The sequence below is a fragment of the Dermacentor variabilis genome, chromosome 1, assembly GCF_050947875.1.
Source record: "Dermacentor variabilis isolate Ectoservices chromosome 1, ASM5094787v1, whole genome shotgun sequence".
Lineage (NCBI taxonomy): Eukaryota > Metazoa > Arthropoda > Arachnida > Ixodida > Ixodidae > Dermacentor > Dermacentor variabilis.
This window is the reverse complement of record NC_134568.1, coordinates 189,040,555-189,053,303: the sequence shown is the minus strand read 5'-3', so window position 1 is coordinate 189,053,303 and position 12,749 is coordinate 189,040,555. Positions and strand designations below refer to the sequence as shown.

The 12,749-nt window shown below is 43.1% G+C and overlaps 2 protein-coding genes across 3 annotated transcripts in view; one reads left to right on the top strand and one right to left on the bottom strand.

Annotated features, from left to right (window-relative positions):
• Positions 1-12,749, bottom strand: part of LOC142589974 (ribosome biogenesis protein bop1-A) — a 166,895-nt gene that overhangs the window by 77,667 nt on the left and 76,479 nt on the right. The window contains exons 1-2 of one of the 2 annotated variants that reach the window (XM_075701737.1): positions 10,109-10,365; positions 7,722-7,937 (exon numbers count right to left, since the gene is read on the bottom strand). In XM_075701737.1, coding sequence (XP_075557852.1) covers positions 7,722-7,937; positions 10,109-10,201 — 309 coding nt within the window. In that variant the 5' untranslated portion in view covers positions 10,202-10,365. Of the gene's footprint in view, positions 1-7,721; positions 7,938-10,108; positions 10,366-12,749 lie in introns of those variants that run through there. The other variant, XM_075701746.1, reaches the window with a different exon arrangement.
• Positions 10,738-12,749, top strand: part of LOC142589981 (protein fantom-like) — a 53,430-nt gene continuing 51,418 nt past the window's right edge. The window contains exons 1-4 of the mRNA XM_075701759.1: positions 10,738-10,810; positions 11,080-11,151; positions 11,487-11,610; positions 11,745-11,812. Of these exons, the coding sequence (XP_075557874.1) occupies positions 11,148-11,151; positions 11,487-11,610; positions 11,745-11,812 (196 nt within the window). The 5' untranslated portion in view covers positions 10,738-10,810; positions 11,080-11,147. The remainder of the gene's footprint in view (positions 10,811-11,079; positions 11,152-11,486; positions 11,611-11,744; positions 11,813-12,749) is intronic.

The following is a 12,749-nucleotide window of genomic DNA, read 5'->3' as shown; positions in this document are numbered from 1 at the left end:
ATTCCCGGTTTACCCGTTTGGTAGACACCCTGCATGCTATCAAGTGTAAATGCAAAAGCAGCATCGGAATAACACATTTACCTACAGTCTATATAAAAAACACCCATTTGCTATTCATGAGCTGACATTTTTTGATAGTCATTGCAACAGACATTTCTATATAGCTGAAAATTAATCAACACCTTTACTCAAAGGTGTTTTTCCATTCCATAGTTAAGAAACAGCATGAGAAAAATCAAATCGTAATGCCAAGCAGAATTTTCCGCATGAGAGAAGGTACATGTCCTATCACTAGGGTTCTGTGTTTTGAAATTAATTCGATAAAATTAAAAGAATAATTGCCAATAAACAAATGTATGACTTGGGTTTATCATGAAAACTCCGCATCCCAGGGTTCTCAGTTGTGATCACATGACCATGGCATTCATTGGGACAATGAAATGATTGCACAAGCTGCTCATCAAGTGGAGGTTCCCTAAATAAATAAAATTTAATTCTGGTGTTTAACATCTCAAAACTGCACAGTGGGTTAGTGGAGGGCTCCAGATTAACATTGACCACTTGCGGTTCTTAAAGCATGGTACACAAGTGCTTTTGCGTTCTGCCTTCATCAGAATGCCGCTGTTACAGCCGGCAATCAAATCCATGACCTCATGCTCAGTAGCGCAATGCATTAGCCACTAAGCCACTAGAGGTGTTGCAAAGGAAAAACTGCTCTTAATAACTAAGGAACTAGAAGCTGACTCTACTATCTTGCATGATGTGTATGATTTCCTTGCTGTGTGTCTGCAGGCACTGCCTAGTTGATGAAATGATGCAGTACATGCGACAACCTCAGCACGGGTTGACTGCAAGCACAACACTGTAGATGACAAGAACCACTGTGAAATCATTAACAGTTCTCAAGTGTGCTACGCTGGTGCTGCAGAAAAATGTAGCTGTGTCATGCAGCAAAACTTTGCTCATGATCTGCAGTACACCAGCCAGTCACTCTGGTACCATGCTCAGATCGTGAATCCAAACATGAAGGTGGAAATGCCAACAGCATTCGACGCATATGAGCAGTTGTTTTCTGCCATTTTACTGTTACCAGTGGGGCATGACAGCATATCTTACTATCAAGGGAGTTGTGAGAATACCACATCAGACATGTGCTATTGAAGAAATCACAGGGGCCCTACAGTTTTCTGAAGGACATGTGCCTGAGCCTGGCCTGTCATCTCATGTACTGTGCTAGGTCTACTGGCTTTTTTCTGTATCCAGTACGAACATGGAAAGGGTGTTCTTAGTGCTTTGTTATGGGAATTGCAAAGAGCACACCCCAGATTCTAACATTGGTAAATATGTACAGTAAATTGTAATGGGATAAACTTTATGGCTATGTTAATGTCAACTCTGAAAAAAATGTTCCACTGCTATATTGCCTTTTTTGCGATGAAGCATGGGAAAAATCATGATTAATGCTAAAAAGGCAAAAAAAAAAAAACCTGAGAATTTCATTGTGCTCTAAAAGGAAACATAAGCTTAGGCTTTTCTGGAAAAAAAATAATTTAATAAGGACATCCTTGATTCTGTCTTAAAATAAACTCTGCAAATGCAAAACCCTACCTATAACACAGCATTCGACAGAGCAGCTTCCCCAGGCATGTGTTCCCAATATTTACCACTGCAATTTCAGCCAAAATAGGTGCAGCTATTATTGCTCAACACTTTCACTGCCTAATGATGACAAAAATCAAATAGCACCAGAGCCCCTTCTCAAACACTCGTACTGAATAAATGCAAAGTGCCAGCACTGTAGCCATTTAACACATTGTTTTCTCAACACTTAGGCTGTTCCCAAATAGTGTCAAGGAGCCATGGAGCGCTTGACAGAGCAATAGTTACCACACTCCCAACACTCATGGTTGTGGTACTTGTAATATATTTTCAGTTACTCAAACTTAAACTGAATTGTGGCACTAAATCCACTCATCCACTTCAGATCAGGAAGAATGAAAGTTCAGTGATGCTGTGAACCACTCATCCACTTCAGATCAGGAAGAATGAAAGTTCAGTGATGCTGTGAACAGCATAGTGTTCCGACACACACATACATGCACATGCACATACATGCACGTGTGTACATATGCATGCAACATACACACACACAAAAGCACCATTATATTCAATTTTTATATTTCGACACCAACAACAATTTGAATGCACTTGGTATGCTGGTGTCCTGGCTTGCATTTTCTTGAGACTGGATATATTTTGCCACATGAGCAAAACAAGTCTACACGTGTTTGTGGCATGACCAAAGTTGGTCTTGTAGTAAGCAGGCCATTTGGATTTTGGAACTCCACTGCTTTTCTACATCAGCTTAAAATCTGCACAAGCAACCAAACATTATTCCGATCGTCACATATCCTTACCTCCAGCTGCCTACTTGAACAGTGATGATCCAAATGACCTGCCTGTTTTAAATGCCAACTGCAATAAAGCTGTCATTGGAATAAGTTTGTTACAAATTCCTAATACATGTCATCGAAGCAAGTGTGACTAAATCGTAGGGTTGATAATGGTGTAACTTTAAATTAAAAGCATTTAAATGGCCCTTCTACAGAAAGCACAAGCATTTGGTGGTGAGCAACGAAAGGTGGATATAACATAGATCCCGGAACACCACATGTAGCTGCATGCGGCTACCCAGGAAGGACATGGAGCTCCTACTGCTGTGAAAGCCACATCTGCCCGCTGGGGGAGCCATCAATATTGAAATTACCAGGAAAAGCTTGAACCACAACCATAATGCCAAAAATGTAAACAAATGCATCCACACTGCCTTCATAATGCATATTTGGATAGTATGTACGAGAGCAAATCAGAAAGTCTTTGCCCCTGTTTTTTTATTACCGAAATAAGGTACAAACAGGTAATTACCAATACAGTGAAAACTTCGATATAATGTACTTCAATATACAAAATTCTCGATAGAACCAAGTATTTAACTTTTCATAACCTCTTGTCCATAGAACACCATATATTTAGAACTTCAATATTGGGGGCGAGCTCCACCATTGGAAAAGCTGGCGCCACCGTTGGTGTGACGGGAGCGCCGAAGCAAGCTGAAAACAAAAGTTTCAAGTCCCTGCACTTCGATTCTGATTAAGTGGTGAGGCTTTCCCGCCTTGGGTGTCTGCTTGACAACATTTGAAAGCACTATAATAGGTAGTGGCCACCTTTGGAGGTGCGCTGCACGTACGAAACAGAGTCCAGTGTCAGCCTTATTCACGCGTAGCCACAGGACAAGAAGCTGCGCGAAGCTTGGCTCGCGAAACTTAGAACCGGCAGAGAGCCATCAGCTACAACTCGAGTGTGCAGCAAGCACAGATGCGAGGTAGATTTCTAATACGCGTCCGGGCTGCAATGTTCGGTGAGTAGCAGAAAGCACGCACTGAGACGCTCGCCTGGGCGCGCTGCCAGGCTAATGTAATGAAGTTTTGACCTATGAACTTGTTGATGCTAGATACTGGCAAGTTCACAGTAATGGAATAGGAACCAGAATAAGCCCATAAAAAGAGGCATGACGTATGCTCACAGTTGTGTAGCACCAAACAATAAAGTGTACTGGATTAAATAAACGAAGCAGCAGGTAATTGCTCACTGAGAAGACCGATAAACATACAGTGCGAGGCAACTTGAAAAATAATGGTAGTAAAACGTCCAAGGCCTTAAATAAATAAAAAAAAAAGATTCAATCATCGCGACGGGACATCCCAAGTCACCTGGTAGATGTCGAAGTCCATAGTTATAACGAAATTATTTTTGAACAGCGCTGATAGTTTCCACGCAACATTGGTTGTTTGTGTGCTGTCAAATGCTCATATGCTGCTGCCTAAAGCTCAGGGCATGATGTGAAAACGCACTCGCAGCGAAAGGGAAATATTGTGCGCGTACATGGATGCAGGCGCGCAGTCGGTCACCGCGAACCTGTGCGATCGCTGCATTGAGGCCTCGTTGCGTTATACTCCATTTAGTTATACAGACAGCCCACTGTAAGAACATATTTCCCGTAGTTTGCTCACAGCGTTTGCCCACTTTTCACGCAAGAAGCCGGTCCGGGAGACTCCATCGCGGCGACCGCGCGCAGTGGCGTTCACGTATGTATCCGGTAAAGATATAGCGACTTTAAACCATCCTGTGCTTTCAGTTTGCCCAAGATTATTATTTCGACCGTGAAAACTTCCCTCATTTTGAGAGTACTTACAGAAATGTCCAGGGAGGCTGCCGTATGGTGTTTTTATTGAGCGCCGTAACTGAAACTGGTGAGGAGCGCGACATGTGATCCCTCATACTACGCAAGGGAGGCGCTTCCGACAGATGGCGACTTCGTAAGTCCTCGCCCCCAATAACAAAGAGCGTTTGTATGCCATTTCAATACAATGAAATTTCACTGCCGCCGCGAAGGAATGCTGAGACACTAAATGGAAACTTCTGCGGCTGTTTGCAAATGCACTTCCCAAATCATGTGCCACGCGACAAGAGCGACCGCCGAAGTGGAGCCAAACCATATTCCCTATTGACCCTTTTCGCGGCAATCGTGTGGGCGCTGCCATGTTTGATCACGTGGTGACACGTACATTGCTTGCCTCAACTGCCCCCGTTGAATCCATATGAACAATAGATGTGAATGACGCCGGTGCGGCTTAGCAAACCCCTGTTTCGGGAGATATCATAGAAGGTGACTAAGTGAACGAGACGAAGCTTTGGCTACAGCTTGAGAACATGCAAAAGCACTTTCGGAGCTGATTAACCAATGTCCAGATGGCGCGAGCAGCATATATGGTGCTTGTTGTAAAAGCGGGGCTAAATGTGTATTCCAAGCTATCCAAACTTTCCGCTCATGAATTGATTCAAGATTAGTGTGTTTTGATCTTTGTACTTTATTTGGCAAATATTCTGAAGCAGTGGCTTGTCATGTTTCTGACTCAGTGATGCTCCTTGGTGCAGTCACTATCTGATTATTTTCTGCCTAATCACTCGCGGGTGTCCTCAGTTGATAGATTTTTTCTTGCTGTGCACAGGGCTTGAAACGTAGCTATTTTATACATTTTAATGCCTTGTAGCAAAGATGTATTATCGCTAGTAACTTGCTTACTCTTATGGACTGTCATTAAACATTCAGCTTTGGCCATTCGTGCACTATCGGCATAATCCGTGATTTATTGTCCGTATATATAGTGCATATATTCAAGTGTGCTCCAATTCAGTCATTCTTGGTATGTTGGCAATAGAGTGGGCGTAAGTTTCCGTGCCAGTTGGAGTAGATGTGTGTAGATATTGTGCGCGAAACTTGCTATGACAGGAAGCGGTGCTACTTGTTTTGTCATTGTTTAAAGAGCAGTACTAACTCTTGCTGACATTTTGGGGCTGACGCCTTTTCTTTGATGGTCAGCGCTACAACTCTGGCAGATGAGTAAATTTCTGTATTGTCAAAGAAAGCTGGACATCTCAATGTGCCGGTAACACGTACGGACAGTTGCAGCAGCAGTCCGCAAACTTGACTACACAGATTCATTCCATTCCTTAATATGCCAGTCACTACTTTTGTAGCCAACTACTGCACACGTCTTCAATCCAGCATGACTGGAGCACAGTGCGTCAGCGAAAACTCAGTTGCATTTCCGACAGCTGATCGCACAGAAGCATGGTAGAAGCAAGATATTCGTGTGCTGTCGCTGAGACGAAGTGTGGTGTGGCACGAAAGTGCCATCTTGTTTCTCTAGAACAAGCTGCTCCGCGAAAAGGGTCAATAAAGTCCAAGTGCGATAAGTGCACTATGTGTTTAGATGAGAGTGAAAGTGTGTGAGGGTGAGCAAACAAAGATGGTGGCTTCACGAGCACTGCCTTCCCGTGCGAGAAAAGGAAAAAGAGGGGAGGGGAGCGAGCTCGCAGTAACCCGATCAAGCGCGCTCGCGAGGGGGCGGATGTGGAGGAGGGGTAAAGTTCGTGCGCGTCTCGGCCATGGCTGTGCAGCTGTAAGCGCGGCTAAGTGCATATGCACCCATGCACCCTGCTTTAGAAGTGCTCTGCCTCATATGCTAAGAGTGGGCGTGCCGAGACAGCATGGCACCATGTAAGCCGTCTTACCGCGCATTTAATATTGGATGTTGCATGATCTCGAGTTTCGGTGACCCTTGGAGCGAGAGGCAGACGAAGCATTCACTCCCTGCTGTGGGCACTTTTCCTGATAGTGTCGTCCTAGTGCAGGCGACGCTATCAGCCGCGGGGTGGAGTGCACGTGAAAGCACGGCTGGCTTTGCTTATTGTACCGCTAAGAAGATATCGTCGACGTACATGGCATGAAACTGTCATTCATTGTCTACTCCCAAATTTATCAAAAGGAACTGTTTTCTCATTCAAACTTGCTTTTTTCGATTGCCCAATAATTCGGAAAATTCTGCAGCCCCTTTTCGTGTAAGAAAAATTGATCGGCGACTGTACTGGTTGCATAAAAGTTCAAATTTCAATACAATGAAATTTCGATATAACAAAGCAAATTGCCGATTTACCGACTTCATTATATTGAGGTTTAGCTGTACACATAGTATTCTACGTACCCTACACTATTTTTCCACATAGTCCCCATACCGGTTCAGACATTTGCCCAATTGCAGCACTTCATTTGAGATACCCTGTGCCATGTTGTCGTCAGTCAGCAATGCATGCAGCTTCCCCGAACGCTCATTATGATGCAAGCCTTCACGGCCTTTTGTGAACTCGCAACACAACCACCTCACACTTCTCAAAACGAGACACCTTATCCCATACATGGACTGTATTTCCCTGTGGATTTCGATGGGCGTTTGTCCATTGCTCTACAGAAAACAAATCACACACTGTTGCTCATGCGACGTGGACGTGTGAAGCACAACCTCCCATCTTCAACAACTGACAACAGCGTCGTGCAGCGAAGCGACCAGGAGATAAGGCCGGGTCGGTCCGAGAATGGCCCACCACTGGGAATGGATATGTTGACTTCACATTGACAGTCTTAATTCGGCTAAAAAAAGGGGGGGGGGGGCAAAGACTTTCTGATTCACTCTCGTACATACAGAGCCTGTTTATGTTACTACTTGCTACTTGGCATTTATTGTCATAAAAGTAAAACAATGGGAACTCAGTAACAATGCATAATTTACCAAGAAAGCAACAACCAGAAGTGCCAGAATGGCTAGAAAATTCTGGGTTCTGTGTTACTTCCAGAAAGCAATAATGATGGCTTTTTTCTTTACTCTATGCCCCTCTTCCCTATTGTTTCAGTATAAGAATTTTTAAATTTTGCACGCTTCATATGACACATCCACTGGCACTTCAAACATTAATTTTTTAAAATGTTGAAAAGCCTCATCTGCACCTGTGATATCACAAACAAAGATTTTTAGGCTGCCTAAAGTTTTGCAGCAGTTGGCTGTTAATTATACCCAAGAGTTTGCAGAGCAACTGGAGTACTTTTCTCATTGCGCCAATGTCCATGCTTTATGTTTAAAACAATGAAGAGCACACAGTGACAATGAAAAAGATGCATTACCAAAGTGGAGACTTCTATGATAGCTATTTGGTAGCTGTGGTAGCCATGCACACACACACAAAGGAAAAATAACTCAGTAACATTGCCAAAACAAACAATAGCAATAACAATGTCAATCTCCCAATTTACTTGGATGCCAACTCACATCCTCTGATTCATCATCTGTCTGCTGTTGGGCATTATCCGGCTCGTCGGTAAATTCGTCGCCACGTTCATCATCCCCACTTTTGCAACCTTCATCACTTTCTTCTCCACTGCTGACGTCACCTTCATCGGCACTCTCCTCCAGCTCTGATGAATCCTCATCATCACTGCCCAAGTCTGAGTACACACTCGAGTCAGAGTCATCACTTTCACGCTCCTTGAAGGAAAAGAAAAGTCATCTTTTGAAAGCAGAATTATGACATAAACCTGTTGAGATTGTTTCTATCCACTGTGGGGCATGTACCTAACAGGGCCAGGATATTGTAACGATTCTATTCCAATGCTGTAATTTTCACTCTATGTCAGTGCTTCTTCTAAGTTGTCACCGGGATCAGCTGGCCTTGGATGATAACATAAGAACAGAATTGAGCAAAAGGAATTCTTACACTATACCAGCCCAGTAGTCCCCACAAAACAAAAACTTGACTGTAACTGCCCATCACATGTGGTCATCAATGCAGGCAATGACAGCTCAGAGCCTGGGACAATACAACAGCATACGGAAGCTAGATCTCTTTGCCGTTGACCATAAATACTGAAGTCAGTATATGTACGGCAAGCGTTTTACCCTATGTATGATTTCCTGGTGGCAGTGGAGCTTTAGAGTGCAGTCAACTTACAGAACATCAGAAAAGACCTATTTGCAAAATTGCTGTAAAGTCAGCTGCACTGAAAAACTGCTTTCCAACCAAGACCTACTTTTAAAATTATTTAAGAACAAGAGAAGAATGATTTCTGACCCTGAAAACTTATTATCCCATTTTGTAACTTAGATCTAAGGGTTTCTGCTGCTTGGCAAGATGGAGGACCAGCTGCTGATTAGGCCTTGGTACGGCCCTCGTACCTAAAGCAAGTGGCAGAAAGTGAAGTTGCATGCAGTAGAAACCAGAAAAAGGCAGCTGGATTAAGCATGAAGCACACAAGTCGAAATCTACCTTGCATAAATATTACAGCAAAATTGAATCATCATATCCAGTTTTTCCATATGAGATTAGAGAGAGAGAGAGAGAGAAGAGTGGAAAGGCAGGGAGGCTACACAGATGAGAATTTCCAATTTGCTACCCTGAAATGGGATGGGAGAAATAGCAGTTGAAAAGAGGGCAGAGAGAGAGAAAGATATAAAAGAAAAGACCAGGAACAGCATTTCCATTTGATGTATTCAGATAGGCTGGTGGATCGCAAGAAGTGCAGTGGAGCTTGCAAAGCCTTCTCATGCAATAACTCCTTTCAATGCCGCAGAACTCTTTCTTCCGTCAGAGGCTCATATGGTATTAAGCTTAATAATGCCTAAGGACAACAGTTGTATAAAAAATGAGGCTCATAGACATGGCCATTGCGCCCAATTCAAAAAAGCTGAGCATAGCATTCGTTCCAACAATACTTTTCACTTCACAGCGAAGAACAGGTTCATGGAGTTGCATAGTATTTCCAATTTTGCTTTCGAAAAGGAAAAAGAAAAAGCAACAACGTAAGAATGCAAGGCACTTGCCACATGACACTGCAGCACTTCCCGCTCGCGCTTTCAGCTTAGCAATGAAGTAGCATGTGGACAAGTTTTTCTGCTGAAAAACAGCTTTGCTTGGCAGCTAACATTAAAATTTTGCGATAGTTGTTCCCTGCCATAACCGTCAGCCAATGTGTCCAAGACATATAAATAGTCAACAATCAATCTTTAAATTAAGATGCTGGTTTCCATACTTGCAGGTCAGGCACCGCAAGTGCCAACAGCAAAACGTCTCCACACATTAAAAACTTTGTTTGGGACATCCGAACAAACGTATCTAATACGGGTGTCACATGCGCACTTTCGCTCGTGATCGAATTTGACGACCGCGATTGGCTGATTTGCGCACGCTGCGGGAGGGAGCCAATCATGGTCAAGAATTTCGATCCGGATCGGGCTCGATCGCGATCGAAAGTGGCTGTGTAGCGCCGATATAAAAGTGCAACGCAAGTGCACGTTCTCGCTTCTGGAGCCATTGCTATCGGTGTGAAGGCTAAAAAAGCGTCATGCAGCAAAAAGTTAACCACCTTCGACTTTTGCCACATTACGTTAAAAAAAAAAAAAGAAGCTTCAACACGACGGTTTATAGGATTTGATGAAGTGTTTGGAGACGTGCAGCAGCATTGCCAGTGCACGCGCACTCGATCGGCACTTTACATGTGTAACTCTTACAACACATCGGCATTTTAATTAGTATCTGCTGCGAAGAGTACGCTTTCCATTTCGTCTACATTGTGTTTTAACGTTCGAAGTGACAAAGACTATGCAATACCATGCTTTGTACAAGACCTGCATGACCTCACACGTCAAATATCGGGGACTACCTGGGGGTTTTTCATGTCTGTTTCTTGGATTTTGTCAGTTTCCTGTGAACGAGACTTGGCAGACACCTTAGGAGTTGATCGCTTAGCAGTCATCACGTTGCCACCTTACTAAACGCACGCGACACACGTGCACAGATTTGAGTTCACCACAAGCACGCGTAAACCGAGGAGGCAATGCCACAGAACACCTATAGCAATGCGTGCACACACGCGACCACGGACACACGCCGCTAATCATGATGATGATCACAACGGCATGCTGCTGCGTCGCGTTCACCGTGGCCGCGTCTCAGTCTGCATGCTTATCATTTGTATGCTGTGTGGTGTCCGTAACACGATAAACAAACCACAAACAAGTCGTTATTACAGCTATATTGCAGCTCACTATTTCAGCAAAATGGTGACTACAATGGCGACAGCTCTTAGACCTCACGAAGTACTAAAGAGTTAGTTCCCAAAATACTAAATAAAAAAGGTAAAACAGCAGCAGTCTATCAGTTATCTATAACTAACCTTTTGTTATTTTTCATAAACACTTTTTATGCTGTTTTACCCATAGAGTTTCGTACAAAATGTTTTACCATCTGTTAACTTCTGCAGACATAATTAGTGAAGTCGATCCAATCCACATAGACGACGCTAGGCACAAACTGCATATTTCTGTACACAAAAACTTGAAAATCGACGCGGTGCAGCCTTGATGTGAGCGGCTTTCCTAACTACAGTGCTCTGCTTATCACTTTTCCTGGGTATGCTTGGTATGTTTAATTGTCAATAAAATCTACGTAGCACGGCAGGTGTAACTTGGCGAAACAGGAGGAGGAAGCGTCTCGTTTGAATCTGCGCGCTGATCGCTTTCGTGATGCGCGGTCGTCTGCTGCACCCGCGTCAACACTTAAATAATTTCGTAGCTCTGCAGCTGGACCATGCTATTGCATTAGATGTTCACCGAATTGTGTTTGATCTTTTAGCGTGCTGCCGTAAATCATCTGGATGAGACCTACGAGTTCAACGATTAAAGCTTGCGGCGCATCGACAGATGGGTACGTACAGCATGCCGACGTCGGCGGCTCCTGCACCTATTCTTATACTGCTCACTTGCGTTTTCTGTTAAAGGTATAGAAATAGAAAATATAAGCGAGTTTTTCAGCCGGCTTACGTGACAGCGGCGTTTTACTGGGGGCCTGCTGGATCGAGTGATAAATTATTCGAGCTGTATTGCGAATCCATCATCGCTCGAGCAGGTGGCTTGCTTTATTGAATTCGCCTCAACGGTTGCGTGCGCTAGGGAAATATGGTGTTCAAAAGATGATAACGGCATTCAGATCAATGATCGCATTGTGTGCTAGGTAAAAATAGCGTTTTCCAACACCTGCAGGGTCCGCGCGACTGGATGGAGAGGCTTTCGGCCGGCGCTCATTGGAATATGACTATCTACAACTACGAGATGAGAATGTGCACCTCAAGAAACACGCCAGAGAGCAAGAGGAAAAGGCTAAAAAGTGAGAACGTTCGTTTTTCGAACGTGCACTACCGTTTGACTGCGAACATATTTTCGAATTAATCGTTGGATCTAAAGTAGTTCACTCTAACAACATATTTATTTGCGTTATTACCCCGTATTTTAATTCCAAAGGTTGGCCACTCGGCTGTCAAGAGTTATTAATGAAAAGATCAAACAAGGTGCCACAACCAGTGAGCTGGGTAAGTTTACCTGGACGGCATTTGAAATAAAAGCATCTTTGAATGACGACGTCCGTGTTTTACAGCTCTTTCGCCTAGCTTGTAGTTCGTAGGATATATATAAACTGTTTTTATTTTACATTAGCTTTAATTCCAACAGTTACGTCCACGTGTGTTTGGACGCATGTCCAAAGTTTTGCATGTACTTGCTAAAAATAAGTAACGCACACCAAGAGGACTTGTAAGATTTACAACATATATATCTCTCTCTCAGTTGTTAGAATCTGCATTGATGTTAGATGAAAATCACCTAAGTTTGTGGTTTCATTTCCCCTCCCTTCCAGGCTGCAATTTTGCTGCTGTCTTCTGTTTTTGCTACTTTTTCTTTCTATTTAATTACAAAAATATCTTTATTGGCAGTACAAATCATAACTGCATATTGCAGAGATTTGTATTTTGGTTCTTTATAAACAGCACATATATTTTTGTGCGAGGTGATTGCATAAATGCAGCAAAATCAGTGATAAAAGGAAATAAAATTTAATAAAATAAAGAATAATAAAGTGTTCCTAATGTCTGCATGTAATATCTACATGTAGATGCCTTAAGCAGCTGCAGGCTTAGGAACATTATACTTTTGCAAGCAAAGACCGAAAGACTTGTACACTAATCAGTGCAGTGCTATGGCTCAGTCAACACTAGGAGATTCACTCATGAAAGGAATAGCATTATTGTCATCATTGGAAGATTTGGTTTACTGAAAAGAGTAGCTAAGGAGTTTGTCTTTGTTGTAAGGCCCTTCACTTCAAGGCATGAGCCTTGAAGTGAAGCGCCTTTTTCAAGCCCACATACCTGTATTTGAAAACCATACTACTCTGGTCTGGGAGCTCTCTGGTAAAAAGCAGTCATTGCTGTCACACTTATTGTACTTAGAGTATTTAGACTGGCAGTTATAAAC